General features: G+C 34.7%; 1 protein-coding gene across 1 annotated transcript; it reads left to right on the top strand.

Moving 5' to 3' along the window:
• Positions 1–7,076: 7,076 nt before the first annotated feature.
• On the top strand, positions 7,077–9,175 carry LOC126724435 (uncharacterized). Its single transcript, XM_050428968.1, has 2 exons — positions 7,077–7,231; positions 8,014–9,175. Exons 1-2 carry the CDS (start codon positions 7,175–7,177, stop codon positions 8,668–8,670), a joined length of 714 nt encoding a protein of 237 aa, XP_050284925.1. The 5' UTR covers positions 7,077–7,174; the 3' UTR covers positions 8,671–9,175.
• The last annotated feature ends 11,721 nt before the right edge of the window (positions 9,176–20,896 follow it).

Here is a 20,896-nt window from a genome sequence, read left to right as displayed (position 1 = left end):
TCCTCTAGAAAAGCATCTTTGCTGCCTTCCTTCAATGAAACATTCCTCAATGCAATCGTTGAGGTCATTGGGTTTGATTGCCGACATCATCGAAGCATGGGTCCTATAGCTACACTGTAAAGGTGACGTTGCAAAGCTACTAGGCTATGAAAGTGACCTCACAATCTTTTTTTCCTACCTACAAATGGTATAGATACTCCTTTTGTTGAATAACCCATGAAAGTCACTAGGTGTTTTACTATTTCATAGTTTTCTTCTGGCCAAAGTTCCATGGCTCCTTCTTCATTGGTCGGCTGGTTTTTGCATGATATCATTTTCTTCTTGAGAGTTTAAGACTTTCCAAATCTATTTTTTCTGTGGTGAGGTCATTTGTCTCTTTAAAGCTCATCTACCAGGCAACTGGGTCCTTCGTAGTCGTTCATCCTTGTGGGCCCTCGGACTTGCCATACTAGTCTCATTCGAGGACCCCTTCCCTTGCAACCCTTTTTATTGGGTCATTTGTAACTTATTCAAGGTTCTTTCCTCCTTTCCTTTTACTGTCAGGCTTTTGCCCCTTATTCATGGTCCCTCAATCTCTTTCGTAAGCTTGCTTCCATAGAACCATGAGTCCTCTTACTCCTTTGTATTCACATAAGTCCCATGATTTGGTTCTTTAGGTTAGGCTTGTTCTTCCGATTTTTTGGGTATCAACAACATCAAAACAAAAATCAAAATCAAATTGAAGGAAATAGGAACTTATTTTCTTTATGAGAGTCAAGGCATAGAACCAAATTTTTTTACTTACGATCATTGTATCTTCTAGTATATGAGATTCATTTCCTGCAATTCTAACCAAGTATGCTTGTTCGACGTAGTATTCTTGTAAGCCTTAAAATAGTGGGCATGGGCTAACAAGATGCAAGATAGAGAACAGAGGGTGGATACACACACCTGATGCATATAATTAATACCACCTATTTGCACAAACATTCTTATTAAGAAAATTTTAATGATAATTTATTTATATATATATAAACATTAATAATGTTAGACTAGGCAATAGACTTTGTGTTAGCATTTTAAAATTTTAAATTGGCAAACATCCATAAATAATGTAATATAAAACCATACTAACTTAGTAAGCAAATCTTAGTGTTTTTATTTTTATTGCTTATTTAGATTAGGTAACTGTTGTTGAAATTTTGAAATGTTCGCTTCTTCCTAATATAAAATATTAAGGAATATCTTTATTTCCTTCTTGTTTTTTACAACTAGTGTTCGTATGATTCAATATCTTTAGTGTGATGTCTAACCCCATTATCATCAATAAAGCACAGTCCCTCAATGCAGGGCTATCCAGACCCGACCGGAGCCCGACAATCCGGCCAAACCGCTCGACACCAACCCGATTCTGGCCCGAATCAAAGGTCCAATCGATAGGCGGCGGGTTTCCATTCTCAAAAACCGACACCAGCGGTCGAGTGGCAGGTTTGCATCTCCAAAACCCAAGCAACCCAAACCCGACCAGAGCTATAAAAAAAAATCTGGCCAAATCCTGCAAAAACAAGCTAGATCTGGTGAGATCTCAACCAGATCCGGCTAGATCTGCTGGGATTTGGCCAAATCTAGAAAAATCCAAGAAATTTTTAGCGAAAAAATGCAGATTCCAGTGAGTTTTTTTAGTTTCTGGTGAAATATTCCAATTTTTGGCGGTTTTTTCCCAGTTTCCAGCGGGTTTTTCCAGTTTCCGGTGACTTTTTTTTTTTCTCTCAGATTTCGATGCCCTTTTATTATTCCAGCGACCGACTAGGCCTGACCGATGCTCACCCTCATCGGAAACTGACTCAACCGATTCTTTCGACAGTCGATTTTGGGTTCATTAGCCCTCCACCTGACGCTGGCAAGTCGAGTCCGGGTTAGGCCCAAAACCAACCCAGCTTGACCCGTGGACAGCCCTACCTCAATGTATAATCATACTTTGATAGTAGTAATTATACTTATTGAAAATTTTGCATGAGAGCATTCTTAAAATCCATAGACAACAAAAGTGTGGTTGTTTGTAGAGGAAGATTGGACCAAACCTTAGAAAAATATGGGTGAATGATCAAAGGAGGAGCAAAAGTGATTGAAATAGTAAGGTCATGTTTCGTAACTACTTTTGTTTTTTAGAAACTTGTTCTTAAGAGAAAAAAATAAAAACAGATTTATTATGTTTTCAAAGTTAGAAACACGTTTGGTAAACTAGTTAAAGGGGAAAAAAAGTTTTGGGAGAACAGAAAACATAAACTTGTTCGGATTGATACCTAAAAAAAGAAATATTTTTGAGACCATATACAAAAACTACTACCCAATAGAACTCAAATAGTAGTGGATTTATGGTTTTTCACTCATACCTCTAAATGGAGGAGGCTTTGAGTTTATATATGACTCTTAGGCTAACCGCCTCCCATGACCTTTGCCACTTTCCGTAGTGGGAGTGTGATGAAAATTTTGAATTAATGATAGCGAGATCCTTGGAAATTATGCCCATAATTTAAGAATGTTGGTGCACGAATATCTCTAAGTTGGAGTTTGGAGTTTTTATGAGTAATGCTCCTGTTACTGTTCAGTCACTCTACTATTCAAACAACAAGAATTGGATGAATCAAGCTTGGAGATTCTCTAAGGTGCCAATAATATGAACACTCCTTTGTTGGATGAGTCAAATTGGGAATTCCCTTTTTATTGGAGAAGCCTTGGACTGAATTGGACGAGTCTTGATGTTGACCAAAAGGACCATCCCTATCAAATAGCTTAGTTTATCCTAAGACAAATGAAAAGGGTGTAAGTTCTGTGATTCGTACCCCCTTTAGATGACATATTAGCATGTTGGTTCCTTCTCGCAAAGGCAAGGTGCGTAGTACTTATTCTCCCTAGAAACGGTTTTAAGCTAAAATCAGTGTGAGCCCGAGAGTACGCGGTGCCTCTTAAAAAGAGGCAAGAGGAGTCACCACCTGCTTATAGGTCCAGGAACCAAAAAATGACTCCATGAAGATCTTTCTACCAGACAAGGTTTGGAGTTAGGGTACAAGAGGGAAGAAGTTAGGCACCCCAAGCCTGCTCAATTGTAGTTGGGCTTCATATATCGTTGCTTGATTTAGATAGGAGGTAGATTTATCCTAGAAGTTTAAAAGTGTGTGTTTGCATCTAGACCTAGGTGTAATTTACGGGTCATGTGAAACAATTATGGAAAGCGATGTAGACATGCGTGCAAGGAGGCAATGAGATAGGCGACAAAACAACAACATCCAAGTGTGTGCATATGTATATCCAAGAATTTTTTTTTAAAATAACAATAAATATTAAACTATTTAGTTAATTGTCATATTTCAAAACAATTTTGAAAAATAACATCTCGAGTATCTAAAACTCGAGTTCCAGATGGAACTCGAGTTTTTAAGTCTCGATTTGGAGAAAAAAAATTGCGCTGAAAATCGAGTTTTAGAGACTCGATTTTCATAAATTGCAAAAAACGCCGCTATAGGTCTATAAAACGTCACTATAGGGCTTAAAAACGCCACTATAGGACTCCTTAAACCTGTACTTATAAAATTTTTTTTTGCAGGAAAACGTCGCTATAGGGTTTTAAAACGTCACTGTAAGTCTTAAAAACGCCACTATAGGTTAAATTTTTTTTGCATGAAACTCGAGTTTTAAAGACTTGAGATCTAAAGCGAGTCTTTAAGACTCGAGTTCTAATATGGATCTCGAGTTTCAAAAACTTGAGATGTTAGTTTTCTAAATTGTTTGAAAACGTGCCTAACTAACTAATTTGAATGGTTGAAGGAAGCTGATTTGCACAATACCTCGTATATCCAATTATACATGTGTGCCGACACATGCATGTGGGCACCAAATAAGGGAAATTATTGTGTACTCCCAGAGTACCATAAATGCGTACTCCCTCCTCTCACATGAATAATGGATCTCACTAATTAAATTCATGGTGGGACCCACCATTTATGTAAGAAAAGGAAGTACGTATTTATGGTACTTCGGGAGTACCTAATAATTTTCCACCAAATAGAACTGAGAGTCTTACTCTAAAAGGGTGTTTAAGTCTTTGAGGAAGGATTATTAATTGAAGTGAAAGCTTCTTTAATTGATGAGTGATTTCCCTTTATTAGACTTGAGTTGTCTTGATTTGACATTAAGAACTTTATGACTTTTAAGGCTTAATAAAGATTTGATTAATTGGGTTTTGATTGACTTGACTTTTGATATTATCACTTTTTTATATATATAAAGTTATGATATTATCACTTAGATTCCAATCAATTACCTTAATTGTATTAAAGCCTCATTTGATACACTTTCCTTATATTTGAATAGCTAATTAGACTCAAATGAAATGAATGCTAAATAACTATTGACTTTATGTTTAGAAAGTATTTAAACATTTTATATTTGAAAAGTTTGCATTATTTATCTCTAAGACTTTTAGTTGCCTTATTGAGTTTGAATCAGCATTAAAGATTGGATGAGAGAAGAGTGAGAGTGAATTAGGGTTTGGAGGTAGAAAAGGAAGGAAAAAGAAATATCTTTGGTATTTTACAATTAATGTTAAACAAAAAAGGAAACCAAGATAATCAGAATATACTCATTAAAAAATGGGTAAAACCAGATAAGGAAAGATAATAAAACATAGCATCTAAGATAAATGAACAAAAAATGCAAGAAATTTGGTTGAGCCCAAGTTGGCGTACACTATAAGAAGGATGTGTACACACTCTTCTACTAGTGTAGGCACTTGAGACATAAGGCAAATTTCCAGAAAACAACCAAAACAAGAATTCTAGCTGCATAAAAAGTGCGTACGCCAAGATATGGACACGTACGCGTCTTGTCCTATGCATACACATCTCAAGGCAAATTAGGGTTCTTACTTGTTCTTGACACAAACAACAGAAATATGTATATGAAAAACAACATATTAAGGCTTAAAAATACCAAAAAAAAAAAAATATATATATATATATATATATATATATATATATATATATATAGTAGAAACAAGAATCAAGAAAGAGAATGTGGGTTATAGAAGAGATCCACATCTCCTCCTCATAGCACTTACAGTGACGTAGTTTAACCAGCCACTTGGCTGAAATGGACTACTACAGTTGTGTGTGTTGGAGAATGAGTCATGTTACTTTATTAGGGTCAAATGGGATACCTTATTTATTGTATTTGCTAGCTTGAACCAAACTAGAATTTGAATGTGGATGAGGTAGAGACTACCTCCAAATCAATAAGGATCTAAAAATCAATCTATTGCTCAGCCCTTTTGCCCTTCTAGCCTTAAAACTCTAAGTTTAGGTATTCTCTAGGAATTTTGGCAGATTTTCAATAAGGCTTGATTTTCTAACCCCCTTGGATGTTGATAATGGGGGTATTTATAGGGGAAATGGGTAGCTAGGATTTAATGACACGTTTGGGCAACCAGTTGATCATGCTGGTTGACCTAGAATCTTATCAAAATGAAAATGGAGTGATTTCAGGCTTTCTATTTAGAGAGTGCGTGTGCATCATGTACCCAGCATATGCACTCTTTGTAAGCCAGGGCCAAATTAGGTTAAAATTGTCTTTTGGGCTTTGGGCTTTCTATCTATTTTCATAGTTGGGCTTTGGGCTTGGACTGTGTTGGGTCATGTTTAAGTTTGTCATCCTTATTGGGTTCCACATGCGATGCTAATCATTTTGGTAGCAATTTGATTTCTTATCATTGGGACTGAGGGGCTTGGATATAAGTTAGAACAAAATACGGTGTCTACAAAGGGTTCATAGCTTAGTTTATCCCAATACAAATGAAAAGGATCTGGCAAACTAAGTTAGAACCATGGCACAACAAATTAAAATCATTGGTGAGATAGTGGCTAGAGTAACCAATTTGGTAAGAGGCAGTAAAACCAAGAAAGATACCTTATGCACAAGACTTCATCCACCAAAATGGAATGGATGAGAAAAAGGAAAATTATATCATCTCATCTCTGTGTTTTGGTATATACTTCACTAAAGGTTCTAGATGCCTACCTATGATGGATGTTCTAGAAACATAACTTGTAATAAAAGCTCAATTTAAAACACTAAATGATTGTATATGCATGCCTACCTATGAGTTTAACACGGTTTGTAATGACTTGGATAAATTGATCGTGTCTAAAAATTTAATTATAGAACCCAAGGAACAACTCATAAGCTATTATACCTAAGATTTTAATATATAATAGCAAAATTTGATAAGTTATCAAATTCTATTATTAGAATCTTATCAAATTAGAATCTTATCAAAATTCCGTTATTATATATTATATATATATATATATATTAAAATCTTATCACCTCATATTTTCTTTGAATGATAAAATTGGAAGTTTCATATTCAAATACAATCATTATAAATGTCTATTAATTATCATGTTTCATATTTAGATATATTTTGATAAATTGTTTCTTTAAAAAAAAAAAAAAGATATATTAGTAATCTTTCTACGTTGATTACAGACTAGTAAGACATATATAGCACTATTATGACAAAGCACTATAATGAAATTTTACCAAGTCTTACCCTTTGTAACAGTAAAGCTGGCAGCTAGTGTTTGAAAGTTTATTTTATAAAAAAATTACAATTACTGCTTATCGCTAAAGTTGATCTTTTTTATTTGTTTGAAAAATAAAAAATATTTTTTTTAAAATTATAATAGATGCAAATTATTAACTTTTACTAAAAAAATAAAAGAACTTTAACGCGCTTAAAAAATAGAAGAACTTCAGCAGCGTCAACGCGTAGTCAGAAGGAAGCATATAATATTCTTGTAGAAGTTTCAATATCTACCGTAGAAATTCACGGAGTGAGTTTCCGGTTCTTTGGGCCACAGTTGTAAACTTCCGCGGTTTGACTTATAAGCTGTCTTTGGCAATAACCAGCCTGCACTAATAGTAATATTACGGAGATCCCTGCATGTCTTATTGCATTTCTTAAACAACACAAAGAAATTTAGGAAGTGTATTATTACAGTTTGCGGTATCCAATAAACAAAGGAACACAGCCAATCCTTCTCATTCTTGTCATTGTTTCTTATATCCACAGTGTTTATTTATTTGAGCTATTCAACCTTCGAAATCTGAAGAAGTCTTTTACATATATTTTAAGGGTATGATGGAATGGTCTGCTACATCTGCTACAAAAGCTTATCTTGATACCCTTAAACTGGTATACTTCTTTTCCAAATTTTCATTTTTCTTTTTTCTGAATTTATTGTATATTTGAATATGACCCACAATGCAGTTTTTGTTTTTGACTCGAGGTTCTTTTGAATATGTATGGAATGTTTCAGTTTTTATTAATAAATTAAAATAAGGCCAGGCCTAATTAGCATTAAATTCTTCCTTCTTTTGTTTTTAATCAACTTTTATCCGTCTTTTCTTTCTTTTTTTCTTGTTCTATTTATGCGTTTTGTTTTCAGAAAAAAAAATATGGTATGCAAACAAATCCTTATTGTGATTGCCATCTTAATTATAAAAGAAATATATCCAAGCATTTTAGTGAATAAGTTCAATTATTTTTTGTGTGATTTCCAGCCTGATGAGGGTGTTCAAGAAAGAACATATTAGCAGTCCCTTAAAGATGAAATTATTCCATCATGTTCATATGATAAGAATTTTTGCTTTCTTTGTAATTGTGTGTATGTCTCACTAAATTGGATTTTGAGATATGGTGTTAGCTGCATTTTTTTTTTTAATATATGAACGAGCTGTAGAATGATTCTCTTAATTATTATGTTAAAAAGCAAAAGGATTAGAATTCCACACATTCTTATTGAACATTTGGACTTCTTGCAACTTATACAGCTAAAATAGCACAAAATGTCTGAATATTTTTCATTGAAGTTGAGCTATTAGACCCTGTTACTTTTCACTTCACACAAATTTTATGGATTGTAGCTAACTTCCATTAATATCCTTCAGTGTAACAATCCCAAGAGACAAAGTGAGTCAAGGAAGACACCAGAACCTGGGAGCAGTGAATTTGTATCAGCCTTAGCAGCTGGCATGAAGTCTAAACTCATAGTGGAGGTAGCATCTGGTGTTTCCCCATCAACTATAGCCTTAGCAGCTGCGGCGCGAGAAACTGGTGGGAGGCTAGTGTGTATTCTTCCAGAGCCAGTCCTTTGTGAATCAAAAAGAGTAATTAAAGACTTGGGTCTTAAGGACCTGGTGGAATTCAGAACTGGAGACCCCTCCGAGCTATTGCACAACTATGAGAACATCGATTTCTCTCTTGTTGATTGCAAGAATGACGGGTACACTAGGTTTCTGAAGTTGCTAGCTGTTAATCCTAGAAGGTCAGTGGTGGTTGCAAACAACTTGGTGGGTGAGAAAAAAGGGTTGGAAGGCCATTTGAGAGGAATGAAGGAAAAGGTTGTAGTGAGGTCTCTGAAGCATCCTATTGGGAAAGGCATGGAAGTTACTATGATAGGCAGAAAGGAAGAGACTCATAAGAAGGAAGGGGTTGGAGGTTTTGGTCGTTCTGGAATAGGAATAAGATCATGTCGTTCCATGAAGGGAACTGGCGGTAAGAGTAAATGGATTGTCAAGGTTGATGAGGAGAGCGGTGAGGAACATATTTTCAGAGTGCCTAAATCAGTTTAAGCCAAATTTGTTTGGCAGGAATGATAATATTGTGCCCCAGATTTTTGCATAAATTATATTTCTTAAGGTGTTAATATCATGAAATAGCAGGGCAAGAAGTGCTCAATCATGCTAGTAGGAGACATTATCATCGTTCTCATCCTCTGAAATCTCTCATGAGATTTTGCAGCATGTAAGCTTCAAGTTATGTTATTCTAATAATCAATATCATTGCTCCTCCACATTGCCATACAGGACAAGCATGGGCTTTAGTAGATTGTTTTCTGTGAAATCAGCATAGCCCTCCTTTTAACAATGTTGTTGACTAGAGGGGATTTGTGGCTTAACTGAGATATGCAGAGTCTGAAATCTTCATGTTTGTTGCCTCATTAGGTTTTGTGTAGCACTAAATTTGACCTTGTAACCATGTCGCCTAGTTTCAACTAGACTATGGAACTAATTTCAGTGTCATCTATCCTATCTTATGTACAATGAAAGCCATGTTGTATTATTTTTTTCATTGTATACTTGGGGCAATTAATGTATTGTATAAATGAAGTGATCTATTTCTTAAAAGATCATTAATAAAGAAGTAGACGCATTGCAACGAGCTTTTTTATTTAATTTTTAGCTTATTTTGTTATATGTATAGCTTATAAAATCTAACTTTTTCAAGTATATTTTAACCTAACTTTTAGCAAAAAAACCAATCAACAAAAAGTCAAATAAACTAATACCAAATAAACACCGAAGAGTCTATCTTGTAGAGTGTTCATTTGAGAACAACTTATTTAACTTTTTGCTAAAAAAAATTTGTACGTTAAAAGTGTGCTAAAATATACCTATACCTTGAAAAGATTTTAAAAAATTAGAAAAAGTTAAAAAAAGTAAGGTTTTAAAAAACTATACATGAAAACTAAAAACTAAAAATTGAAACTGATTCCAAACATGTTTGTCATAAACAGATTTTTGTGCTAAAAAGTACTTTAAGCCATAAATTAGGGTGTCTGGCAATCCACTAAAAAAAGCTTTATAAGTCCATGAAGCTGAAAACAACTTTAATACTGAAGTTGAAATTTGGAGATTTTATGGAAGAAAAAATAATAATGGACTTTACAATTTACCGTTTATATTTTATAAATTCAACTTTAAAATACAAGTCACTATAATTTGCCAAGCACTCAAAACGCTAAAGACTTTTTCCATTAAAGTTCTATATGACAAAAGCTCTCTAACACTGAATCTCTATTATGATCAGAGCTCCAATTCTGGAGCTCTACCTCCTACAACAATGCCAAACGGGCAATTAGGAGCCCTTTCCCTTAAGGGAATAAAAGATCTATTAGTAGGGCGCATTTATCTTATGAAGATGGAACCCTTACTGATTGCAAGAGCCTCTTTAAGGAACTTGCCCAACAAGATTGTTGGCCTTTGATAAGGCCAAGCTTCTTTGTTACAGATCAATTAGCATTAATATAGTCCTCTCTCGTACCAAAAAATTACATCTTACAAGTCTTTGGAAACATGTGTAGTAATAACTTGTTATAGTTTCAATTTTTGGAGCTTCTTCTATGTACCTTTCTAGTTTGTTGATTTTTTTTTTTTTTTTTTTTTTGGGTTACTCTAATTAATTAAGAATGAGATATTAAATTTTTATTTTTTTTAAATCTCCAATATTGGCTTTGGTAAATATTGCATCATCTTTAAATTGAGCCCTTTTATTTCTTTTTTGCTAAAATACAATTTTTCATACTTTAAATTTGGACCAAATTCAATTTTCTCTCAAATAACTTTCCATCCATCTGTCATTAAAGAAATGGTAGATGAGAGGTATGTAATGAATAGAGTATCACATTTTGAAAACTATCATGCCACAAAATAAATTTAATTGAATATAGAGGAAATTATGAAATTGTTAATATTATGCCAACTTTGTTATAACTTGGTGGCCATGCTTCCTTTCCTTTATAAGCAGAACCAAAGTTTGAATCCCCCATTTTTCATTGTTGTGACTATCAAAATATTATAAAAAAAGAAGGATAAGCTAACAACTTTTTTAAATTTGAATTGACAAAAGCAAAAATTGAGAAAATTTTAGGGAAATGTAAGTTTCAACAAAAAATTAATAAAAAAAAATTATACTTGATTTTTAAGAGTAATTATTAGGTAATTCTAGAGTATAATGATGTGACAATTATTTCTTTTATATAATAATGGGTTTCACTAATTAAATTTAAGGCTTTGTGAGTGAGTTTATAATTGTAGTGAAGTTTTTAACAAAACGAGTACTAAGTATTGATGCAATCATTCATACTTTCAACCCGTTATGGAGATCAAAACAAGGGTTTGAAGTTCAAAATGCAAGTGATCATATAATGCTATTTGTGTTCTCGGATAAGGAGGAGGTAGACAAGATTTTAGCGGCTGAATCGTGGAGCTTTGGCAGGCACATAGTTCTACTGCAACGCTACGATAAAAAAGTGCCAATTCGGGAATTGGTATTTAACCAGGTAGCTATATGGATTCAAATTCATGACATCCCAGCACCCTATATGACATGAGAGGTGGCTGAAGATTTATGTGGAAATGCTGGAATAGTGGACAAGACAACTCATCTCTCAGAGATGGTGGGCGGGAGTTTCATGAGGGTGCGAGTGGTAATTGATGTCTCTCTTCCCCTATGTAGAGGTAGGCTTATTTCCTTCGATGAAGGGGAGGAAAGGTGGGTGTCCTTTAAGTATGAGAGGCTGCCCAGTATGTGTTATTGGTGCGGGTGCTTAAACCATAGCGATAAGGATTGCGACTGGTGGATAGAGAGTGATGGAAGCCTCAAGGATGAAGATAAAAAGTATGGTCCATGGATATGAACCACCGCGGCAACACTAAACAAAAAATTCGTCGTCCGTGTACTAGGTTTCTATGAAGCTAGGAAGAAGAAGCAACAACCAATAGGCCAGAGGGGTGGGGCTGACACTTCAAGAGTAGCAGTGGGGCGATCAAAACTGCCAGTCACGGTGGAAATGCCATAGGTAGAGATAGAAGTGGATTTGGCGGAGGAATTTAATGAGCGCATTAATTTTGGTGGAGTTAACTCTGCCTCCTCAAAGATAGAAACACCAAAACCTAATTTGGAAAGGGATAGCCTAGAAAGGAATTTAAAGGAAATTGATGAGGAATTAAGGAAATATGATATAAATGAGAAAATTATTTCTGGTGATATTACTGACCCGATTAAGGCTCAAGGAGTAATGGTAAATATTGAATTTCAAACCGAGGAGTTAGCTGGCCAATTGAAGGAAAGTGGGTCATGCATCAACGTGCCACCTAGGATTAATGATCACATGAGCCCATGTGAGGTAATCCGAGGAAAAAACCCTAGACAGAAAACGTGGAAAATGATTTGCCAAGAAACAATTCAACGACAACTCTATAGAGCATGCCATTTTGCCTGCAAAAAGAATCCTGGCTGAGAATGATGGAGTACGAAAAGATCAAAACAAGAAGAAGAAGTTGGAATTACCGAATGGAAGGGCAACAACAGATTTATTGGCGAAGGCTGTTTCACAGCCCCACCAATCCCAATAAGTCTTCTATGTTGGAACTGTCACAGGCTTGGGAACCCGAAAATAGAGCAAGGGCTTGGAGATTTAATCCGGGCACAATATCGCTCAGTCGTGTTCTTGGCCGAGACATGGCTGACAAAAGCTAGGCTGGAGGAAATTCGAGCATGCTACAAGTTTGGAGGTATGATTGAAGTTTCAAGAGAAACTAGAGGAGGAGGGGTGGTAGTTTTTTGGAAAACAGATTTTGATTTTTCAATGGATACATTCTCTCCCAAGCATATTGATGCCATTGTGAATAAAGGAAAAGATGACGCGTGGAGGTTCACAGGTTTCTATGGTGAACCGAATACACGAAATCATCATATTTCTTGGGCAAAGTTACGCAGTTTAAAAGCCAGACACTCTTTGCCTTGGATTTGCGCAGGTAATTTAAATGAAATTACAAGAGCACATGAAAAATTAGGAGGCAGACTACGTCCATTTAGGCAGATGCAAGATTTCAGAGACATTTTAGATGAATGTCGGTTTAGAGATTTGGGGTATGTGGGAGGAAAATTTACATGGTGCAACGGACAAAGGGATGGACACACAATCTGGGAGAGGATTGATAAGGCGGTTGCAACAATTGATTGGATTGAAAAATTTCCGGATACAAAAATAGTGCACTTAGAGTGTGGTACTTCAAATCATAAGCTGATTGTGATTTTTCCATCAGGTATACCAAAGAAACTTCAAAGTCCATGAAGGTTTGAACAAATATGGGTTGATGAGGAAGGGTGCCAAGATTCAGTGAAGTCGGCTTGGAGACAGCCAATATGTGGGAATCTAATGGAGCAAGTGGAAGGCAAATTAAAAAAGTGCCAACTGAATTTGACATGGTGGAGTAGGAACTCATTTGGCAATGTAACAAAACAGCTGAAGGAAAAGAAAGAAAAATTAAGAAGAGAAGAGGAGGCAGCGATTAGGGGTGGAACAATGGAGGGAGTGTTGAAATTAAAGAGGAAGATCAGTGATTTATTGGTGAAAGAGGAAAAAATGTGGAAACAGAGGTCTAGGGCACTGTGGTTACATGAAGGTGACAAGAACACATGCTACTTCCATAGCCAAGCAACTCATAGATATTGACATAATAAAATCTGTGAGCTAAGAAATTTAATGGGGCAGATGTGCACGGATGAGGGAGGGATTGCACAAATCTTAATTAGCTACTATCAAGACTTATTCACTTCGGCCTTTCCATGCAATTTGGACCAAGCCGTGGCAGATATCCCATGTTCAGTCACAACCGAAATGAATAACATGCTTCAGGAGGTGTTTACTCAAGATGAGGTGGATAGGGCAGTGTTTCAGATGGAAGCTCCTCCATTGTTTTTCTAGCACTATTGGAAATTTATTGGTGATGAAGTGTTGGCAGCGGTTCTAAATTGCTTGAATTCAGGTTCCTTCCCTCAATCTTTAAATAATACTTTCATCACACTTATTCCTAAGGTAAAAAGCCCCACTCTTGTATCTGAATTTCGTCCTATTTCTCTTTGTAATATCCTCTATAAAATAATGTCTAAAGTTGTGGCAAATAGGTTGAAAAGAATTTTACCTAACCTCATTTTGAAGTCTCAGAGTGCTTTTCAATCAGATAAAGCCATTTCTGACAACATATTGGTTGCCTTTGAAACCTTACACCATATGAAGAATCATAAGTCAAAAAAAATGGGGTTCCTGGCCTTAAAGCTTGGCATGAGTAAGGCATACGATTGAATTGAGTGGGGGTTTCTAAAAAAAGTCATGGAGAAGATGGGCTTGGTGAAAAATGGGTGAAGTTGATCATGGAGTGTATTAGTACGGTTTCCTACTCTATCTTGGTGAATGGAGAACCAAATGTTGATATTAAACCTTCTAGAGGAATAAGACAAGGTGATCCTCTATCACCTTATTTGTTTCTATTGTGCGCTGAAGGTTTAAATAGGTTGCTTCAGGCTGTAATTAGGGAGGATGAGATAAGGCGTTTTTTTCTTTTTTTGTAGGAATGGACCACAGATCAGTCACTTGTTCTTTGCAGATGATACTTTGCTCTCTTGTAAAGCGGTAATGGGAGATTTGGTTAAAATATAAGATATTTTGACTCTATATGAACAAGCTTCCGACCAACAAATAAATAGAGGGAAGACGACAATCTTTTTTAGCAAGGCTGTCACTAAGGAAAGAAAAGAAGAGATCTCAAATTTTTTGGGGGTGCAGAAAGAGTATGAAAAATATTTGGGCTTACCGGCAGTGGTGGGAAAAAATAGAAGAGCAAGCCTAAACTATATAAAAGAACAAGTATGGAATAAATTGCAAGGGTGGAAGAGCAACTTTTATCCCAAGCAGGTAGGGAGGTACTTCTAAAAGATGTGGTTCAATCCATTCCAACTTTTGCCATGTCTTGTTTCAAGCTTCCGATGGGCCTTTATCATGATATTGAGATGTTGAGAAGGAAATTTTGGTGAGGGCAAAGAGGGGAGCAAAGGAAAATTCATTGGAAAAATTGGGAGGTAATGTGCCAACCAAAAGACCAAGGCGGTTTGGGTTTCAAAGATTTGGTAAAGTTCAATGAGGTGATGCTTACTAAACAGGTTTGGAGGTTGCTACATGATCGATCATCTCTATTTTTCCGGGTATTCAAAGCCAAATATTTCCCCCATGGGACGGTGTTTGAAGCAAAGAAATCATCCGGGTCATATGCATGGCAGAGCATATTAAAAGCTAGATCAGTCATTGAAGCAGGCTCCATGTGGAGAGTGGGGGATGGCTCAACCATTCGGGTTTACTGGGATAAATTGTTACTTGGAAATTTCCCCTCAAAGATCAGTTCACCTCAAAAAAGTGCTCTAGCAGATGTGCATGTTGCTTCCTTGATTGACCAAGATACAAAGCAATGGGATTGTGCGAAGATTGATCACCTCTTACTACCATTTGAAGCAGCAAAAATAAAATCCATTCCTATATGTATCACTAACCAGGCTGATTGCATTATTTGGCCAAGATGCAGGGATGGAGTTTATTCGGCGAAAACCGGATACCAATTACTTTGTGAGCTGGACACTCAGAACAGAGCATCAGGGTTAGATATGATAAGCAAGAGAGTTTTTTGGAGGTGCCTTTGGAAGATGAAGATACCAAACAAGATTAAAAAATTTCTATGACATGCGTGCTCCAAAGCTTTGCCCACAAGATGCAATTTATTCCAGAGGAAAGTGCTAGAGGATCCGACATGCCCACAATGCGGTATTGGAGATGAAAGCACATTGCATGTGTTATGGGAGTGCAATCAGCTATGCACGGTATGAGAAAAGGTTTTTGGATGAATTTTAAAGGACCATCCAAGTATATCACAGTTCACAGACCTAGTTGCTTTAGTTGGCAAGCATGTAAATCAGCTGGAGCTTTTTACTACAATAGCTTGGTTCATTTGGTGCCGTAGGAATAAGGTGAGGTGTAATGAACCAAGTACACTATTGGGTAAAATCCTAGAGAGAGTTGCTTCACTACTGAGAGATTTTCAAAGCCCTTCTCGGTTTGGTGTGAAAGCTTCAACATAGCGAAGCATCAAATGGAAACCACCAGAAGGAGTGGTGGTGAAGACAAATTTTGACGGGGCTATGTTTGCTAAATCAGACTAGGCAAGGATAGGGGTGTTTGTCCGAAACAACAGGGGGCAGGTCATGGCGGCTTTAGCAGAAAAAATACCAAAACCAGCATCCACAGAAATACTAGAGATTCTAGCAACACGCAGCGCAGTTCAGTTTGTGCATGAGCTAGGGTTCACGCATTCCATTTTTGAAGGAGATGCAGAAATTGTTATTAAAGCACTTGCTGATAGAAATTCTTTAATCCCTAGTATCGGTCACATTGTAAAAGACATTGAGTCTGTAAGTGGTTTGTTATGAACCAAATCCTTCTCTCATGTTAGGAGGTAGGGAAACACCATGGCCCTTGCCTTAGCACAGAGGGCGAGGCTTTCTTTTCCTGTTTTAATCTGGATGGAGGATGTTCCACCAGATATTTATCGTTTTGTATCTGCTGATTTTCCTATATCTTAATAAAATGCTAACGTGTTTGGATTCTCAAAAAAAAAAAAAACAAAAAAAACAAAAAAAAAAAAAAAAAAAAAAAACAAAACAAACAAACAGGTAAGATTTACAATTCATGTGATCAACAGGCACATGGTTGCACTCTAAAAGTAAAAAATAAGTTTTCCGACTTTTAAGGCAACTCCTTTCTTTTATAATTATTGATCAAGATTATACTCCCTTTGTCCCAAATTGTTTAGCTTAGTTAGAAAATTCCAGTTATTTAGGAAAACGTCATTAACTACCTTATCTCTTTGAAAAAAGTTAGAAATTTCCTAAATTACCCTTAAACAAATTTGTTTTTATTTGTTGAATTTTTTTTAATTTTTTAATTTGAATAAAGATGGCATGTATAGTGGATTTCAAAATTTAGGTTTTTAATTTTTTTTTTAATTAAAAAAAATGCTCCCACAAATAAATTAAGGGCATAAAGTGAATGTTAATAAATTAATGGTATTTGACTTTCAAATAGAACATAATTTTAGAATATCCCAAAATGAAATACAGGTCAAACAATTTGAGATGGAGGGAGTAGTGTTTATGGTTTTTTTTTTTTTTTTTTTTTTTTTTTTTTTTTTTTTTTTTTTATGATAGGTTTTATGGTTTAATTTTCCATCATTGCACCCCCAAAAAAAGTATATATTATCTTTGTAGTAAAATTATCTTGTAATAGGTTCTAGTTAACTCAACTTGTAAAGTGTCTTGTCATGTTTTATAGTATCTATAAAAAAAAATTAGTTTGTAATGTGAGATAAATTTAGAGCTGCAGAAGAAAATAAACACACCTCCAACCATAATTTTTTAAGTGTTTAGAGAAAAAGAAAACTAACTATATGATATTGTATATATATAAATGGTCTTCTAGTCTATGGTCATTACCTCACATATATCTTTTTGATAAAGACACAAGTTATATATATATGCTAGACTGGAAACCCTTTTGGTTTAAGATTTGTTCCATAACTCTCATTCCATCAAGGAGTTTAACCAATTGTAACTCCATGGTATTTACTCACCATAGGGGTTATACCAATTGAAAGTTACCTATAGGATGTTTACACCTAACATGTAATTTTCACACATAGAAAACTTAATTAAGACATGAGTTTCATCTATCACTCAAATGTGGGCCGCATAAATTCAAAGAAGATATACTCTTACATGTAATCCACGCACATGGTCCTTTTATAATTTTTATTAAATATCTATATAATTTTAAAATTCGACTTGTACATGGTAATAATTAAATTTCATAACCAACACTTTTATCAATAACTTTTCAAAATTTGGGTCAAATAGTATTGTGGGAGGTAAAAGACCGGAAAGCCCCTGTTAATATCTACGTTGGGCCAAGGGTCCAGTCCAAGGAAGAACCCCTCCTCGGCCATGGGAAGAGCCCTCCTCGGCCATGGGTGTAGTCGAGGACAAAGGGAGCAGTCTACTACTGGTAGTAACACTCCGGGTCATTCCACGGAACAGGAAAAGTACTAAAACAGAAAAGGACAACAGAGAAAATAGAAATGTCTGGGGGAGAAGCTGTCATTATTGCATTCAATGCCTTATACCTGACATAGCCATGCTTTTCTGCCTTTACAACCACTCCCAACAACTTGAGGGAAGGGCTGATGGGACAAGTATCAACACTAGGAACCCAATTCAGGAGAAAGGAAACTACTATAAAAGAGGGTGACGGGAGACAGAAAGAGGGGGGCTGAAACCCCTATCACACAAGAGGCACCGAAAAAAACTCCTCGGACCGTGCCGAGGACCAGCCCTCTTTAATAAACCCAGTTCGTCCTTGCTTGATCATGAAAAACACCATGTTAACTATTGTCCATGCACTAAAGCCAAGATCTTGGACCCACTCTCTACAAATTTATTGTACTGGGTTCACTAGTCCAAGATCCCATACATCTTGGGCTTGGACTACAAAACGTGATCCCACAAGTATACACAATATATAACGATGGAATCCTTTATCTATGATCAAGTTACTATTTGCATCGTTATTAGTTTGTATATTTAAAAATCTACAACTTCTATCTAGATTAGTAAAACTCCATAGACAAATAGAAAGAATGGTTAAATCTTTATAAGTTTATAATATAAAGATATCAAACATAAAGCATTCAATTAACAATAATTTTAATTTAAAAAAAAAAAAGATTAATTCCATAAATAAATGAATAACCCAAACATTATATACTCACATATATAACCTTTATATATATACAAGATAGAATTTCTACTTTAGCATAATCTAAATGTATATGTGTATGAAACTCTCTTGGAGATTTAAACTCCGACCCTTACCCCACACACCCCACATATATACAACAGGGTGCACGTTGGTACTCATATATATAACTAATTATAGTAATGTTTGAATCAAAGACTTTGGTTGTTGCAACTCAAATTTGTAAATAGAAAAACTAATTAATAAAGAACAAGGTGATCAATAGTTCACAAAATTTAACTCAGACCTATTAAGCCAATTATGACTATAGGAGGTAAAATATTAAGCCAGTTATAAAATGCCACATCAAAACTTAGTGACAAATTCTAAATTTATGTGTCATTAAATTAAATAAATCAAGTGCTAACATGTGTCATTCAAGATGATAATTATCCTAATTAAATAGAGATAAATATCCTAGTTAAATTGGAATGATATTAGTTAATAACTATCTCTATTAAAATAAATAAAAATATAGATAATTTTGTACAAGTAACAAGTTCTAGTGGGGACTCTTTAACTTTGAGCCAATTAAAATCTACTACTTATCTTCAATAAGATCAATTTAAACTGAGACTCATCCTTTGAATCCTTCTTCCAAGATGTGAAGTTCCAAGATTTGAAGTTCTATTGGACTCAAGTTGCAAAAGCCTAAATAAACTTCAAAAAGCCGTAAATCATTGAAGTTCAACAGATCAAGCCTCTAAAGCCCCGAAGAACTTCAACCTAAAATCCTTCAAATTCGAAGAACTTGAAGAACATTCGAAAACTTGAAGAACAACAAACCCCTAACAAGCTCAAAGCCAAAGATTCATTCAAAATATCGTTCAATCCATCTTCCAATCAAAGTAAAAAAGATTTTGAGTTTGAGTCAAGATTACAAAAGAGATAGAATTAGAGGATTATTCTTTTGTAAAAGAATCAAAAACATAGAATTTTTCTCATTATTCAATCAATACAAATTTATATTTGCAAAACACATTTCAATTGTTTGATATTCAAACTTTGAGAAAATTTTGTGTTTACAATAACATATTTAAAAAAGGGTCGAGTGAAACCCAACACATGAAAAGGGTCAACAGGAAATCCAATCTATGTAAAGGGTCAACACAGGACCCCACTCGATAGACCATAAATATTTTTATTTTTTTGTGGCCATGACTATCATACTATATTTGAATTGGAGCAAAAAGAGATGTATTATATTTTGGATGCAAATGTATCGTACAACTCATGTGTATATTATATGGATCGTGTTGAATCACTTTATATGTGTTTATCTTCTATTCAGTCATACATACATGGGTTGTAAATGGTGTGTTTCGATAATTCAAGAAGTTAAATGCATTTGGAGTGAAGATTCGAGTAAAAATGTGTGATTTGCTCTTTTTATGAGAATTTACAAGCTGCAACACCTGAATACTTTCTTTTTCTTTTTTGTCTTCTTTCATTTCAACCCTTTGGTGTGTGTATCTCTTATTTCTATTCCTTCTGCTTTCACGGTTTCATGAAATTTATATATAATTATTTTTATAAACTTTATAGAGTAAAACCAAAAAATAAATAAAGATCTATCTACAATACAATTCATGTTTTCACAACTACTACTGTAAATATTCAAGGCATTCTTCTCATTGGTTGTAATTTGTATGAATTATTTAATTTGAATCTTTGTAAGTTGTATTAATCTTAATCTCATAATAGGCCAACTGCTAATTGGGAAATTTACCTTCTTTTTTCTTTTTCTTTTTTGAGAAGAGGATATTTACCATTTTCATGTTATTAATTAATCTATTTTTAATATTATATATAGAGAGAGAGAGATTAAAATTTAAAACTAATGATAGCATTTATTGAATAGTGTGTGCATCAAGCCTTTGGATATTAACTTGCGATAATTTGGATCTACTGTTTAGGTTCACCTTAATATGGAGCTAATAAATTAATGAGATTATAAGAATAGTAATTGATTTCAATAAAAATTCCAAAAATAATTATACAAAACTAATAATTTGAACTTTTGCAAGTTGTGTTAATCGAGTCCAAATCTTCTGTCCTACTTTTCCTGCTCCACTATATGCTTCACAAATAAAAACATGTCACATGTCCAGCTAATTTATTAAATGCTAAATTTATTATGCCTTATGTTCTTTCTATTTCCTAAAATAAATAAATAAATAAATATCCCATCATATTTAGGTAATTGAAATAATAGAAGGCATAAATTTAGCATTTAATAAATTAGATGGACATGTGGTCTGTTTTTATTTGTGGAGTATATAGTAAAGTAAAAAACGTGGGATAGAAGATTTGGACTCATATTAATCTTAATCTTATAATAG

The sequence above is a fragment of the Quercus robur genome, chromosome 4 (genome assembly GCF_932294415.1).
Source record: "Quercus robur chromosome 4, dhQueRobu3.1, whole genome shotgun sequence".
NCBI lineage: Eukaryota > Viridiplantae > Streptophyta > Magnoliopsida > Fagales > Fagaceae > Quercus > Quercus robur.
The sequence above is the reverse complement of the archived record's forward strand: the minus strand, read 5'-3'. Positions and strand labels throughout refer to the sequence as shown.

Coding starts and splice junctions, on each gene's coding strand:
- LOC126724435 (XM_050428968.1), top strand. CDS start 7,175: ATGATGGAATGGTCTGCTACATCTGCTACAAAAGCTTATCTTGATACC. Junction 7,232..8,013: donor ATCTTGATACCCTTAAACTG/GTATACTTCTTT, acceptor AGACAAAGTGAG/TCAAGGAAGACACCAGAACC.